Source organism: Culex quinquefasciatus, chromosome 1 (genome assembly GCF_015732765.1).
Source record: "Culex quinquefasciatus strain JHB chromosome 1, VPISU_Cqui_1.0_pri_paternal, whole genome shotgun sequence".
Taxonomy (NCBI): Eukaryota; Metazoa; Arthropoda; class Insecta; order Diptera; family Culicidae; genus Culex; species Culex quinquefasciatus.
In genome coordinates this window covers 53,674,173-53,690,905 of record NC_051861.1, presented here as the reverse complement: position 1 = coordinate 53,690,905, position 16,733 = coordinate 53,674,173, and the positions used below count along the sequence as shown (strand labels likewise).

The 16,733-nt window shown below is 38.5% G+C and overlaps 1 protein-coding gene across 1 annotated transcript in view; it reads right to left on the bottom strand.

Moving 5' to 3' along the window:
• The window catches only part of LOC6034803 (ABC transporter G family member 20), a 43,657-nt gene that overhangs the window by 3,354 nt on the left and 23,570 nt on the right, over positions 1-16,733 (bottom strand). Inside the window, exons 3-8 of the mRNA XM_038248979.1 lie at positions 7,781-7,919; positions 4,525-4,821; positions 4,158-4,377; positions 3,708-4,093; positions 963-1,197; positions 51-415 (exon numbers count right to left, since the gene is read on the bottom strand). Coding sequence (XP_038104907.1) covers positions 51-415; positions 963-1,197; positions 3,708-4,093; positions 4,158-4,377; positions 4,525-4,821; positions 7,781-7,890 — 1,613 coding nt within the window. The 5' untranslated portion in view covers positions 7,891-7,919. The remainder of the gene's footprint in view (positions 1-50; positions 416-962; positions 1,198-3,707; positions 4,094-4,157; positions 4,378-4,524; positions 4,822-7,780; positions 7,920-16,733) is intronic.

Genomic DNA, 16,733 nt, shown 5'->3' with positions numbered 1-16,733 from the left:
AGAGATTATCGATTAGTAGAAGAATAAAATGTGTTCTACAAGTCACTCACGTCATGATAACTCCAGGAGCCATGAAATTGGTGAATTCATCGTCGAATGTGCCGTACAATGGGGTTTCAAAGTTAATGGGAGCGTTTGCTAATTGCTTGGGCAGCTGGCATTCGGTCATTAAGTATTCGGCAAAGTTTTTATACGCCTCTAGCAGCTTTTTCTCCAAAAAGAACGTCACCTGCTGGTCGGATTTGTCCAGGTACACCTTGATCTCTTGGTTGTCATACGATCCTGGTTCTGCGTCGCGTACATTGTCTCTAACGTCTTGCAGTGATTCTGTGAAGTTTGAGGTGAAGTAGATGAATCCCCATATCGTGCCCTTTTTGGTAGCGTGATAGGCATCGTCAAACGTGTCGTAATATTCCTGCAAAGAGAAGCAATCATTTTGTGTTGCCGCCGTTCCCAGCGGAAGTGGAAAACTAGCTAGAAAATGTAGTTTTACGTTTGGCTCAATACGCTCTTTGAAATGCATGTAGATTTCTCTATGGTAGAAGCGAAATCTGCTCGACATTGAATCAATGATTTATAGTTCAACACAAATAAAAGTGCTTGCAGAATCCAATTATTTTGTCCAGTCTTTTTAGGGAGGGGCAAATGGTTTGCATGAAGAACTAGAGCGTATCGTCGATTTTGCATAAGATTAAAAAATTGCAAGCAATATGCAGCAAACCGCACATTACTCCTTTTGTAACTTTATATGGTGTTTTTTTTCTCTATATAGGTACTAGGCAGAGACATTTCAAAAAAGGTTTGAATTGATACTTCCGAATATCTAAATATCGCAAAGATGCCAGCAACAATTCTTTGAGTTGAGTTCGTTCCATCATAGAGTATAAGCTGATATGATTTTTAAAGAGGTTCTACAGCCGCTTGCATGAACTAAGATTTTTACGAATATCCTTCTACCAAACCTGCACTGCGAAGCTCCGGTTCAAGTGGTTCAGAAACGCGCAGGACGTTTTGTACAGTTCGCAGTCGTACTCGTCTTTGTAGTAGGTATGGATCAAGGATTTGTTGAAGCACTCCTGGATGTTGCTGACCTCGTCGTTCACGATCCCCAGCCGCAGTTCTTTCGGGTCGCCACCTATCGCTACGTAAAAACTTACCAGCTGAAATATGGGGTAAAGGAACAGAAATACCATTCCACTGCAAGTACATTGGCAAAAAAGGAAATAATATGGCGATCAATTTTGTTCAGTTGGTAAGCAAAAAACAAAAGTTTATGAAATGTGACGAAGATATAGAAAACCGTATCCGAGTGGAATTGAGATGCTCTAAGCAAACCCGAAAATTGAATAGAGAAAACAGGAAGAAGTGGTTTGATGAGTTCTTTTGATTTCCGTTTCGAAACGTGCCTCAGTATGATGTCATGCGTCTTTAGGTCACTAGAATAAGAGTTTTTTTTTTCTAATTATTGAATGTTAATCTACAATTCTTACCATTCAAGCGTCTGGAAGCACGGTCTTTACGAATAATTTGCGTATTGCGTTTTGCTCTTCAAAATAATAAATACTGTAATAAATCTCATTTTTATCTTCAGATTATTTTGTGTGAATATTCTACAGAATGTTAGTATACCATTTAACTGCATATATACAAATTTTAATCATAACTTTTTGTACAATTTATATGTTAGTTTCAGGGCAAGACTCACCATCATATTGTTTAATCTGCTCAGACGTGACTTTTGAGAAAAAAGGTAATGTTCGAAATATGAATGATTCCATGCCCTGAAATAGCTCGAAAAGCAATATTCAGCTTTTGAAGCGAGTTTTTTTTTAAAGTCACATGTTCTGGGCACCCTAACGTACTAATGATACAAAATGAGTCAATTTTGCGACCATTTCAGGATGCCGTCATCTAGGGGGGGGGGGGGGACATGGGGCAAATTGGGACAGCTGTCTTAGCCAGGTTCTTGCACCTTATCTTGATATTTTTGATCGTCTTCGGTTAGAACAGATACAGATCAACTGAATTAGTGGATCGATTTCCTAATTTGAAGCTTTTTAATGCTTTAAAAACGCTGTCACTATTCAGACTTTAGTCCCCCAGTTGACGTTATGATCCCCTAGGCGTACTAGGGGACCTGGTGCTTTCATATTTATGTTCACCCAAAATTCAGAGTCGAGATAATCGTTCTCTCAAAATTTATTGAGGGCTCAGTGCCAAAATCGATAGAATAATGGTACCAACTCACACCATCATAACAAATGAGTTCATTCGTTAGTTGAATCAATAAATCTCCAACAAGTGTCATACATCGACTTCTGACTTCTCCATGGTCACCAAGCTGTGGTGGCCGAGGCAGCTAAGTCATTGGATTGGTTTGCAAAGGTCTCTGGTTCGATTCCCGTTGTCGACACTTTTGGTTTTTTGTTTGACGGATGAATTTTTTTTGCAAATGAACCTCTAGAGAATAGTTCTATCGCCCATCTCGAGCTGTGTTCTCTGCGTCCGTGAATGGTACCACTATTCTTTCGACTCGAGACCATCATTCTCTCGGGCTAGCGCTGCCAGTTTTGGGTGTTTAAATGGGATTTAATCCATAAACTCGGCGCGTTTTGATTTATGGCAGTTTTAAGATTCCTAACGATGTAAGAATTTTTTAAAATCCTCATGAGTCATAGTTCTTGTTCCAGGGAACAATTTTGCCGAAGAGTGCGAAAACATTCATCAACTATTAACATTCCAACTCCCAAGGCTCCAACAAAGTTGGAACGGTAACTTCAACTCGCTGGTTTTCGGACATAACATAACCAATCAATACAATTCTTTTGTGATTTGTTTGGATGTCTAGATGATCCTTGAACTTTGCAGAACTCAATTTGATCAAATCTGTAATTTTTGCGATCAATTTCCAACTTTTTTTCCACGTATAAAAAAATCGCCGCGGAGGCATGGAACGATGTTTTCGGTCGCAGAAAGTATAGATTCATGTTCAAAACAAGTTCTGTAAAATTTTAGGATCCAACCAGCGAGTTGAAGTTACCGTTCCATCTTTTTTGGGAGGCTTGGGCGTCCGTGTAAGTTGAACATGTTAAGAATGTTACAGAATTCTGCCAGCCCTTGCTGCTGCTGCAGAAAAAATGAGGTTTTAAACTTATTGAAATTTTTCACTGAAGGCGATAATTTCTGTTCTGTTATATATTGAAACTTCTGGGGATCACGATCTATCCGGCTATGTAATATCCTTGAGCACAACTACCAAACCTTGTTTATTTATGACGAGAGCATGTTTGTTCACATTGTTTTATTTATGATTCGATTGAATCTAACCTAAAGTACTACATTCAACTACGTCGGCAATTGAACTGTGTGTCCATGTTATGCCTATCAAGTCAGGTAGTTCAAGTAGCGTTCACAATTAGGGAACAGTTACGATCGAGGTCCTTTTCAGCGCAACTTTCCACAATTTTTTGTTTTGTTTTAGATAAAACGAAAACGTTAATTTAAAGATATTGTACGTAGTCACGGTAATAAAAGTAAACGCATGGTGAATCTGAAGAAACCCGATTTCAGCAAATCGTTCAGTGATGTGCAGTAAACGCAGTGCGGTTATGATTAGATGATATAAGATAAATTACCGTTATTGTATGATTGTAGAAGAGTTGTCCGATTGCGAGAAAATAAAAGCTGCGTTGATGAAGCATACTTACGCTGGTTGCCGGATCATTTGCAGGTAATTTTTCGACAGCAAAGCATTCATTCTTCGTTTCGTCGTAAAGCTCAACAGCTCTTTAATGCTTTTTGTAATTGGTTTGCCACTTTCTTCGTACAAACTTTTGCTCTTTTCGTCAGTTGCAGAAGTGAGGGGTGGGATGGATTTTTTGATGTCGGTTCCAACGTCTTCGATCGGCGATTCGATCGACTTTATGCTACGTATCGTGTGTGACTGATGTGTGGTCCTGTCGGCTTCCTCGGACGGACCATGTTTTTGGCAAAGGCTGAGAAAAGCATCTTCCAGATTTGTACAGTTGAATCGCTCTAGAATGGCGACCGGCGAATCCTCTGCTAGCAGAATTCCGTTTCGCATCAAACCAATCTGAAAAAGGATTATACATTAAAAAGCATTGAAAACGTTCGTAGCGCGCATTTCGCAATCTTACACAAGAAGCTTGTCTCGCTTCCTCGATGTAGTGTGTTGTTATTATCACAGCCAGTTTACTTGAACTTGTCGTTTCGACTAAATATTGCCATATTCTTTCTCGCAGCAATGGGTCAAGACCAACGGTCGGCTCGTCCAAGATCAGCAATTCAGGCTCATGGACCATGGCAGCGGCGAAGGAAACCCGTCTTTGTTGACCCCCACTGCAATTTCCGACATGGCTGAAAACGAGACGAGAAGAGAGAAGTTGAGAGAGAGACATTTAAGAACGTGCGTTGTAAGTATTGCTCATTGCTTGAGCCATCATCAGTGTCACGACCCAGTGCCGAGTCGTGGTTAATTCTGGTTTGCTTTTTTTTGGTCTTTACCGGTCGTCGCAAGGTAGCTCAAGCAGTTCTTTGAGTAGTTTGTATCGTTCTCGAATTTTCTCCGTCGACATCCCGTATATCCTTCCGAAGTAGTAGATGGTTTCCTTGATGGAGAATTCCTCAACCAGGGCTATTTCCTGGGGCATGTAACCGATACGTGGGCCCGGCACGCCGGAACCTGGTGTCCCTGGCGTTCCACCGAGCACGCTGATTTCTCCATCGTTGAGAAATTTCCTTCCCACGATGCACGAGAGGAGTGTTGTTTTTCCGCATCCGGACGCACCCAGTAATCCATATCTGAAAAAAAGTTTTATAGTTTCTCTGATTATGCAATGTTTCGCAAAATATTTGTCGTGTGTTATTTCTCCTCCAAATTCTTGCATTTCAAATCAAATTTAATGCCACCAGTTGATTGTGGTGACCCCGGCTGAAACGCAGAGAAACCCCGGACGGACGGAGGATGATGAAGGAAATTATAAAAGAGAAACCGGCTCCGAATGATCGCCAACCAAGCCAGCACGCCGGGGGTGATTGGTTTAAAGATAGTGTTATTTTTAACTGCACAGCAGCGCGCGGTGGCCTTACAAACCCGTGAAGTGAAAGTGAGCCTGGCCTTGACATTGGACTCACGTACCTGTTTTTTACCGGCCGATGTTGTATAATCGTTGCATTTGCATGTTTGGATACTAGGGTGCTCTTATGTTTATAACATGTTTTGAAAAAAATGGACGTTATACATCAGTATCTTAATTATTTTTAAAATATTTAAGTAATTTGTAATGTGTTGTTTTATTGAGAACGATAATTTGTTAGTTAAACTATGCATCAAGTCAAGGAAGGCAAAAAAACATTGGGCCTTTTTTAAACGAATCTATGACATTTCCCCGAAACCCACATTCCCGAAGAGACATTTCCCCGAATGCCACATCTCCGAAAAGACACTTTCCCGAAATGTCATTTACCCGAAAATCATTTCCCCGAACGATCCATTTCCCCGAACGGCTACATCCCCGAATGGCGACTTCCCCTAAAAACCATTTTCCCGAATGGCCACTTCCCCTAATTTTCCACATCCCTGAAAATCATTTTCCCGAATGACCATAATCCCGAACGGCCATTTCCCCGAACGCCACTTCCCCGAACCTGGACAACGGCCATACCCGCCTGACCGGGTTCGGGGAAGTAGCGATCAATAAAGTATCATGTCCACAATAGAGCTTTATGACGTTTCGCGTACGCACACTAGTGCACCATTTGATTTTGATGGCAGACAAAATTTAACCTCACTTAATTTTTGTGTACGTACACGCACTACAAACGAACGTTGATTGCTCTATTGAACGTTCAAAAAATTCCGAGCTTCACTTGAATTTTGAATATTCAAATTAATGTAAATGCGACAACTGGCCAAAGGGATTTCAGGTCAGAACGTGTTTGACAGGCCCGACTACCGCAAAAATTTGTAATTGTTACTCGGGACCTTGGCAACCAAAATCAGTTGTCGAGCTTAAGTATAGCCCCTAGTGTACTTTAAAGTGATTTAGTTATTTTAAATCTAAAATGGCGGTGATGAAATATTCAAAAAATGCTTTTTGTAATTCAATAATTAACTATTTAGATTTGATTAAAAGTGTTGGTCGCAGAACTCGAATTGGACGTAAAAAAATAAAAAAATAATTGTTCAAAGCCTTCATCTAGCCAAAATTGATAAAGACAAATTAGTTCAGTTAAACAAAATCTAGAACAAACTGAATCCTGCGCATCGAGTCGTCGCATGAAGCTATCGTTGCTGTTCTATCCTTACCACGTAGATACCGTTTTGGAAAATTGTCCTTTGCTGAAAATGGCCGCTACAAAAAAAAATCGTGGATGATCTCAATACCCCGCACTCTTGAAGTGTCCGCGTGGTTTATTAATGGCCTTCTACGGTAATTTGTTTTTTTTAATCTTACAAAACACGTAGGAGAATTTAATATTAACGTCATACTTTTATAAAAAAAATCCCTAAATAACAATTTAGTTTATATGTAGGTCATCATTCGGAAAAAATGATATTTTGGTGAAGTAACCATTCGGGTATATGTAAATTCGGGAAAACGGCAGTTCGGTAAAATGGCCATTCAGGTAAATGACATTCGGGGATATGGAATTTTCGGGAAAATGATTTTCGGGGATGTGGAATTTCCGGGAAAATGATTTTCGGGGATGTGGAATTTTCGGGAAAATGATTTTCGGGGAAGTGGCACTTTCGGGGAAATGATTTTCGGGGATGTGGAATTTTCGGGGAAATGATTTTCGGGGATATGGGATTCGGGCAAGTGGGATTCGGGGATAAGGGATAAAACCTTTTTAAACTAATCATAAAATTCTTCATAGGCCTGATTTCAGGATACAAACAACTTTTTGGCATTATCAAAACATTTAAGCGCTAAGGTGGTCAGATAAGTTACATTCATATAAAAAGGCTCACCTAGGCAGCCGGCTCATCCCCTGAAATTATTGCAAGCTAGCAAAGGGCGTATTTCCTTATGTTGGGTTGACGATTGAATCATTTATTTTTTTCTGCCTTATCCCATTCTCGTAAGCACACTCTAGTTCTGTTAGCTTCACCTATCTAGACGATAATTCATCATTATCACGAGCATGAGTTATAGGAGGCAGTAGTGTGAAGTAAACAAATATTTCAAAATGACACAATCAACCTTCACGTGTTTGACACAGCGATATTGCGAAAAAAATCAAAACGTTACTTAATCCACCCTTAGTAGTTGATGTCGTCCTCACTTTTATATGGTATTTTTATTCAAAGTAGCAGTATCCGTCCTATCCTATGTTCTTTTAATATTACTTCACTACTAATACTTTTGGATATAGGGTTGTCAAATATTCAAAATTTAAAGTTTATAGAAATAATCTTTTTTGTTCATGTAGAATCTATCATGATCATGTTTTTACATGGACCCATCATTTTAATCAAAATATCTTAGGTAGAACTCCAAGAATTGAAAAAGAACACTTCAGTGCTTAAAATTTTAATCATTGAAAAGTCCATTTAAATACCTTTACACTTTTTTCAGCATAATTTTGAAAGTACTTTACTAAACTTAACCATTTTCAAAAGGGACTTATGGGAAACACCACCAGATCGTTGAAGCTAATGTTATGTAGCGTTTACAGCAACGCGTTGCAACGGAGGGGAAACTATGGGTGATATCATAAGCTCTAAATATTTGTTTGTATATTCACATAAACTTACATGGATCCTCTGGTAACGCTCATGTTAAGATGGTTTAATACAATCTTTTTGTTCGGGTCATTTTCTTTCCCGTAGTATTTATAACCAGAATGAACCTCTACAGCTGTCATCTTGAAGGTGTTTTTTCGGCGAGATGTATCTGTAAAAATGAAAGAGAATAAAAGTTAGTATAGTAAATTTTCTGTTAGGGAGTACATAAATTAGTCTAAAAGTTTTCAATAAAAATTTGGTTCTTGATGAGACATTTCCTAGTTCTATTTCTGATTCTTCTACAGCTATCAGTAAACGATGTGTGAACGTTTCATCAATAAATTCTCACCTTTGTTTCAATGCATGGTAATTACGCATCGACATTGTACATTAAAACGCAGTGTATGTTTTGGATGAACCAACCTTTGTGTACTCTAAAACCAACTATTTTAATTGTTGAAAGAAAAAACCAACGTTGAAAAAAATTTCTAAAAATCTTCATTGATTAATTGATTGATTGAAACCCACAAAAGTTGATAAGATAATAAGGTAACAAACAATATATAACAAAGGTTAGTTTTTTACAACCAATCATCCGATCAATCTGAAAATCACACGAAAGTTGTGCTTATCAGTAATTCCAAGGGACAGATATTTATTTTTCTCGAAATGAAAAGGTGAACTATGGAAATTCCTTGGATCCAGAGTTTTTCCTTTGTCTGATTAACCTGTCTGAATCGTAGAAGAAATTTTCTTCTTAATATATTTTACAGTCCAGACTCCATTATCCGAAGGCCTTAGATAAATTTCACTTCGGATAATCGATTCTCCAGATAATCGAATCACGATTTTTTTTTTTTGTTGTCGAGCTTAAGTATGACCCCTAAACTACTCTTAAGTGATTGATGTAATCAGTAAGAAAAACATACCATTTTTTTCGATTATCCGAAGTCCCATACAAACTTTCGGATAATCGAACTTCGGATAATTGAAACTTCAGATAATCAAAAAAATAAAAAAGTACAAAAATTGAAATTACGAGCCATGGTTTCAACATTTTAATGAAAAACTAACTTAATCCACCTATGTGGTTGATGCCTTCCTCACTTTTTACCAACAATGGGTATTATGAGTGGTTTGGACACATATTTCAGCTATTTTTTTAGATCCAGAAAAATTAGTACACATATATTAACTTAAGTGGTCATAACTCGAAACAGGGTGGCCAGATTATCATTGTTGTGGACTCGTTGGAAAGGGTTTACGATTACCTTACCAACGATGGGTCGGATGATGGATCCGGATATCGTTTGCATACATTGAATTGAGATCCGGCTTCAAAAAAGTACATAAATATAACTTAAGTGGTCATAACTCGAGACAGGGTTGCCAGATCTTCAATGTTGTAAGCTTGTTGGAAAGGTCTCTCGATTACCTAACCAACGATGGGTCGGATGGTGGATCCGGACATAGTTTACATACCGTCAGTGGGGGTGACTATGGTTCAAAAAACGATACACCTCTCGTATTTTTGCCTTCCTCACTGAGGTAAGGCTATAATCCTGCTCTAAAAATGAACTTTTTATTAAAAGCTCGAAGACCCACCTTCATATATACATATCGACTCAGAATCGAAAATTGAACAAATGTCTGTGTGTGTGTATGTGTGTGTGTGTATGTATGTATGTGTTCAAAAATCTTGCAAAGTTTTCTCAGCACTGGCTGAACCGATTTTGATCGAACCAGTTGCATTCGACTTGGTTTAGGGTCCCATACATCGCTATTGAATTGTTTGAAGTTTCGATAAGTAGTTCAAAAGTACGATTACCTTACCAACGATGGGTCGGATGATGGATCCGGATATCGTTTGCATACATTTAATTGAGATCCGGCTTCAAAAAAGTACATAAATATCACTTAAGTGGTCATAACTCGAGACAGGGTTGCCATATCTTCAATGTTGTGGACTCGTTGGAAAGGTCTCTCGATTACCTAACCAACGATGGGTCAGATGATGGATCCGGACATCGTTTGCATACATTTAATTGAGATCCGGCTTCAAAAAAGTACATAAATATCACTTAAGGTCTCTCGATTACCTAACCAACGATGGGTCGGATGATGGATCCGGACATCGTTTACATACATTTAAGTGAGTTCCTGATTCCAAAAAGTACATAAATATCACTTAAGTGGACATATCTCGAGACAGGGTTGCCAGATCTTCAATGTTTTGGACTCGTTGGAAAGGTTTTTTGATAACCTAACCAACGATGGGTCGGATGGTGGATCCGGACATAGTTTACATACCGTCAGTGGGGGTGACTATGGTTCAAAAAACGATACACCTCTCGTATTTTTGCCTTCCTCACTGAGGTAAGGCTATAATCCTGCTCTAAAAATGAACTTTTTATTAAAAGCTCGAAGACCCACCTTCATATATACATATCGACTCAGAATCGAAAATTGAACAAATGTCTGTGTGTGTGTATGTGTGTGTGTGTGTATGTATGTATGTGTTCAAAAATCTTGCAAAGTTTTCTCAGCACTGGCTGAACCGATTTTGATCGAACCAGTTGCATTCGACTTGGTTTAGGGTCCCATACATCGCTATTGAATTGTTTGAAGTTTCGATAAGTAGTTCAAAAGTTATGTATAAAAATGTGTTTTCACATATATCCGGATCTCAATTATATGCATGTAAACGATGTCCAGATCCATCATCCGACTCATCGTTGGTTAGGTAATCAAGAGACCTTTCCAACGAGTCCACAACATCGAAGATCTGGCAACCCTGTCTCGAGTTATGACCACTTAAGTGATATTTATGTACTTTTTTAAGCCGGATCTCACTTAAATGCATGTAAACGATGTCCGGATCCATCATCCGACCCATCGTTGATTAGATAGTTGAGAGATCTTTCCAACGAATCCACATAATTGAAGATCTGGCAACCCTGTCTCGAGTTATGACCACTTAAGTGATATTTAAGTACTTTTTTGAAGCCGGATCTCACTTAAATGCATGTAAACGATGTCCGGATCCATCATCCAACCCATAGTTGGTTAGGTAATCAAGAGGCCTTTCCAACGAGTCCACAACGTCGAAGATCTGGCAACCCTGTCTCGAGTTATGACCACTTAAGTGATATTTATGTACTTTTTTGAAGCCGGATCTCACTTAAATGCATGTAAACGATGTCCGGATCCATTATCCGACCCATCGTTGGTTAGATAATCGAGAGACCTTTCGAACGAGTCCACATAATTGAAGATCTGGCAACCCTGTCTCGAGTTATGACCACTTAAGTGATATTTAAGTACTTTTTTGAAGCCGGATCTCACTTAAATGCATGTAAACGATGTCCGGATCCATCATCCGACTCATCGTTGGTTAGGTAATCAAGAGACCTTTCCAACGAGTCCACAACATCGAAGATCTGGCAACCCTGTCTCGAGTTATGACCACTTAAGTGATATTTGTGTACTTTTTTGAAGCCGGATCTCACTTAAATGCATGTAAACGATGTCCGGATCAATCATCCGACCCATCATTGGTTAGGTAATCGAGAGACCTTTCCAACGAGTCCACATAATTGAAGATCTGGCAACCATGTCTCGAGTTATGACCACTTAAGTGATATTGATGTACTTTTTTGAAGCCGGATTTCACTTAAATGTATGTAAACGATGTCCGGGTCCATCATCCGACCCATCGTTGGTTAGGTAATCGAGAGACTTTTCCAACGGGTCCACATAATTGAAGATCTGGCAACCCTGTCTCTAGTTATGACCACTTAAGTGATATTTATGTACTTTTTTGAAGCCGGATCTCACTTAAATGCATGTAAACGATGTCCGGATCCATCATCCGACTCATCGTTGGTTAGGTAATCAAGAGACCTTTCCAACGAGTCCACAACATCGAAGATCTGGCAACCCTGTCTCGAGTTATGACCACTTAAGTGATATTTGTGTACTTTTTTGAAGCCGGATCTCACTTAAATGCATGTAAACGATGTCCGGATCAATCATCCGACCCATCATTGGTTAGGTAATCGAGAGACCTTTCCAACGAGTCCACATAATTGAAGATCTGGCAACCATGTCTCGAGTTATGACCACTTAAGTGATATTGATGTACTTTTTTGAAGCCGGATTTCACTTAAATGTATGTAAACGATGTCCGGGTCCATCATCCGACCCATCGTTGATTAGGTAATCGAGAGACTTTTCCAACGGGTCCACATAATTGAAGATCTGGCAACCCTGTCTCTAGTTATGACCACTTAAGTGATATTTATGTACTTTTTTGAAGCCGGATCTCACTTAAATGCATGTAAACGATGTCCGGGTCCATCATCCGACCCATCGGTGTTTAGGTAATCGAGAGACTTTTCCAACGGGTCCACATAATTGAAAATCTGGCAACCCTGTCTCGAGTTATGACCACTTAAGTGATATTTATGTACTTTTTTGAAGCCGGATCTCACTTAAATGCATGTAAACGATGTCCGGGTCCATCATCCGACCCATCGGTGTTTAGGTAATCGAGAGACTTTTCCAACGGGTCCACATAATTGAAAATCTGGCAACCCTGTCTCGAGTTATGACCACTTAAGTGATATTTATGTACTTTTTTGAAGCCGGATCTCACTTAAATGTATGTAAACTATGTCCGGATCCATCATCCGACCCATCGTTGGTTAGGTAATCGAAAGAACTTTCCAACGAGTCCACATAATTGAAAATCTGGCAACCCTGTCTCGAGTTATGACAACTTAAGTTATATCTGTGTACTTATTTTTCTGGACCTAAAAAAAATAGCTGAAATATGTGTCCAAACCACTCATATTACCCATTGTTGGTAACAAGTGTGGAAGGCATCAACCACATAGGTGGATTAAGTTAGTTTTTTAATAACAAAAACAATTTAAATAACTTTTTTTTAGATTACGTTTCGGCTTTCGGTCTTAGGTCGTGAAAATACAAAAATAACATCGAAAATCTTTCAACGTTTTGTTCTTAGATAGTTTAGCTGTCAAGTGCCATTAGATGTAAAAAGACTTAAACCCATAAGCTCATAAAAGAGCATTTATCGTGGCCAAATAGCAGTGCATGAATATGGCGCTAATAGAATGATTGACCACCATCTTGATTGAAAAAATGAAAAATTGATTTAAATTTGATGAAAACATACATTTAAATTGATTTAATATAGATAGATGTTTAAGCAGTTGAAGTTTTACAAAATATTGGCTTTATCTCCTCTACATTTATCAATAAAATTTCAACCGCAGCTGAATTTGAGCCATCAATTGCGAGAAATAAGCTTTCAAATTATTTGGATTCCCTCTAATATCTATTATTTATCATCGCCAACCATCTCCATAATTTCATTTGGCAAGACGAAGACTTATTTTTGCCAAAATAAAACCTATTTGGCAAAAGACGTTTGAAGACGTATGAAATGTCATTTTTCCATAACTCCTGACTAGGTTTTAACAAAGGTTTTATCAAGGCTTTGAGGATGTTGTTAGGATTCAGTTGTGAAGCCTTGAACTCCTATGTAGGTTTTATAAATAGGCCGTAACAACCTTTTGCGGAGGTCCTTTTGGGTTTTAAGTGGGGTTTAGCAAGGTTCTAGGGAGTTTGTTACGACTAAGGGGTTTTAATGTTGGTTTTGGCTGATAGGTTTTATAGCGGTTGTGACAGCTTTGATAAAGCCTAAAATGTTACTTGGGTAGCGATTTATGGGACCCTAAACCAAGTCGAATGCAATCGGTTTGATCAAAATCGGTTCAGCCATTGCTGAGAAAATTTGGCAAGAATTTTGAACACATACACACACACGCACACACACACACACACACACACACACACACACACACACACACACACACACACACACACACACACACACACACACACACACACACACACACACACACACACACACACACACACACACATACACACACAGACATTTGTTCAGTTTTCGATTCTGAGTCGATAGGTATACATGAATATAGGTCTACGAGCTGTTTTTCAAAAGTTCAATTTTCGAGCAGGATTATAGCCTTACCTCAGTGAGGAAGGCAAAAAAATTGAAAATGTTTAAAACACTCGTAAAGTTTGCAATCTTAATATTAAAAAAATGTAAGATTCGACGACAAAAACAGTTTTAGCGAAAAACACTTATTGCAATTTTAATTGATTTGAGCTGATTGCATCTAAATTTCTTTTTTATGAAGCATTTTTTAAAAAACCTGATTATTTAAGCGATTTTTTAAAAATGGGGAAGGAGGGGAGGGTTGGTCAGCAAAAGCATTGTAAAATATTTGCAACAACCTTAATTCTCCGATTTCAACATTTTGTCAATCAGATTCGTTATCCTACCAACATAAGTATGAATCCCGAGGGAAGATTGATAGTCAGATCATAAAAATGGTCATTATGACTTTCGAATTAATATAGAATACTTTTGCAATTATTACAGATTTCTACCTTAGTCAAATTTAAACGTTTTATAGACATTTCCAAAAATGCTTTATTGATGTTTTGATAGTTTTAAGATTTAAAAGAAATGTGTTTTGAAAAATGAAGATCAAAATATTCATAAATCATAAGTTTTTACATTACAAAAAAAAAAATTAAAACACATTACTCTGTTTTGTTTTGTTTGTTTTGTTTGGAGGGAAAAGCCCGTTTGAGTGGATCGCCAACCGATGGGTCCTTCTCAAATAGGCACAAAACTTCTTTTTTTATTGTCAACAGATTTACAGTCCAAATGACAAAAAGGCTTTTACATAATTACTTAAACTAACCTATTGAGCTAACGAAAATTACATACAATATAAATAAATAAATAAATAAATAAGCTACAAGTGTAAACCTAAACTAGAGGGTTAAGGGGTCGGGGATTTTCTTCTCGGAGAAACGTCAAGAATTGAAGTTTTTGAACAGGACGAGACAAATTAAAATCGAAAGACGAGTAGCACCGATTGAAGACTCTGCACATGCTGGAGAATGGTTCATTGAAGGCGTAATTCGTGCGAGCAAAGGGTAGGGTCAGAAAGGCAAATGAGCGAAGTGTTCGCCGGCGAATGTTGATGTTGAGTTGTCCAACCAAGTAAGGACAATCAATGTTTTTTAACTAATCTTAAATTTTAAAAAAAGTATGAAATCACTTTACTTAGCAAATTTAGAAGGTTTTTTTTTATTTTTCCTTCTCTTGAAAAATCCATAGTAAGAATATCAAAATGAACTATAGTACAAATCATAGTTGAAAGGAACTCCAAAACTCTATTAGGTTATAAGAATTACGAAATTGTGAATTGATTATTTACTAATGAAAACTAATTGAATTGCATTGAAATCACTTTACAAGTGTTCCACGGGCCATTTTACATGATCATTCAAAATGGCTCCGCGGGCCACAAAACAATACCTCGTGGGCCACGTTTGGCCCGCGGGCCGTACTTTGGTCACCCCTGCGTTATTACCATTACAGAGACAAATATATCAAGCCAACCCTTGATTTCCTAGCAGAATGAGGGCATTTTTCTCTGAATCGGCTTTAATGGATTTTTCAACAAGAACAAAAGTTGATTAAACAAATTTCCATAGTACAAAGCCTGCACAGAACACAGATGGATACACAGATTTGAAACAATACGCGAAACCAGGTGGTGAAATATATTCAGCTGTGTTTTATGTATAGAAACGGTGTACATACACAGCTGCGAAACCACATTGAGACACATTACACCAGCAAACAATCCGATGCTAGCGAACAAGATGACACACGAACAGCCAAGGTGGGATCTCCCCCAAGAGTCTGTGGCATCATGCCCAATGCTTGACGCACGTCCGACCGAGAAGCCCATGTGGTCATGCTGTTTGAACTGATGCCAACCAAGAAACCCCCAGCGGCGAAACGCACTACGAAAGCCCAGAGGTGGCGGAGATAAAATTGAATAATATTATTTACTTAGTTGACGGTGGCACGATACGATGTGAGATAATATCCCAGCGAAAAAGCGAAGAAAAAAGCAAAAGTGTACCGCGTTAATGTACCAATGACTTACTTTGCTGAAAGACATTCAAAGAAAGTGTTACAACGACCGCAGCTTGACCGAGTGTACCGAGAACTGATGGCCATTCGCTCATTCACTTTTATTTCGCTAGGCTGAGCAGAGCAAAGCTGAGAGAGAGAGAGAGAGAGGCGAGTGAATGTAAACAAATCATAGAGGTGAGTTCAACGCGCAGAGACGACGAACCCTTCGTGCTCGCTCGCGTCCGAGCGGGATCTCGTTGAAGAAGTCAAGTCTTGAGACCAAAGCAATAATGGTTGGCAACGCACATAAACGACCTCGACGAAGCAGCCGCCGGTGACGGTGGTGATTCTGCAATGCAAACTACGAAATCTTGCTCGACGATAAACCGCTCGAAGTGGTGAGGAAAGCTGAATGAAATACCCAAAAATGTTTTTGGACATGCATTGCGGCGTACGGTTTTTTGGAGCATATTTCTAGAGTTTTTTTTAATAGGCCCTTTAAATAAATTATACACAATAGCTTAAGGACATTTAAAAAAAACTCTAGGTTTGTACACTTCTATAGACTAGGGACCAAAATGAAGTTAGCTAGGGCATCATCATCAGACGATGTGAGATTCTTTATATTTCCTGTGTTATTGTCTGACAAAACATTCAGCTTCTGGTCAGTTAAAGAAGCATGATGACAGTTCTGAATATTTTTTAACATTGATTTGCTTGTGTCATAGTTATTTTCATAATATATCATGATAACATTTTTACCAGATCAATAACAATATTATTGGCTTATTATAAGTTATTATTGGGAGCGCAATTGGCCCGTGTGGATCATTAGAACCGCGCCCTGGACTTACAATCAAGTGGCCGAATTGTTGTTAAAAATATACCAGTGCAAATTACAAAACAGATTCCCTCTCCCCCAAA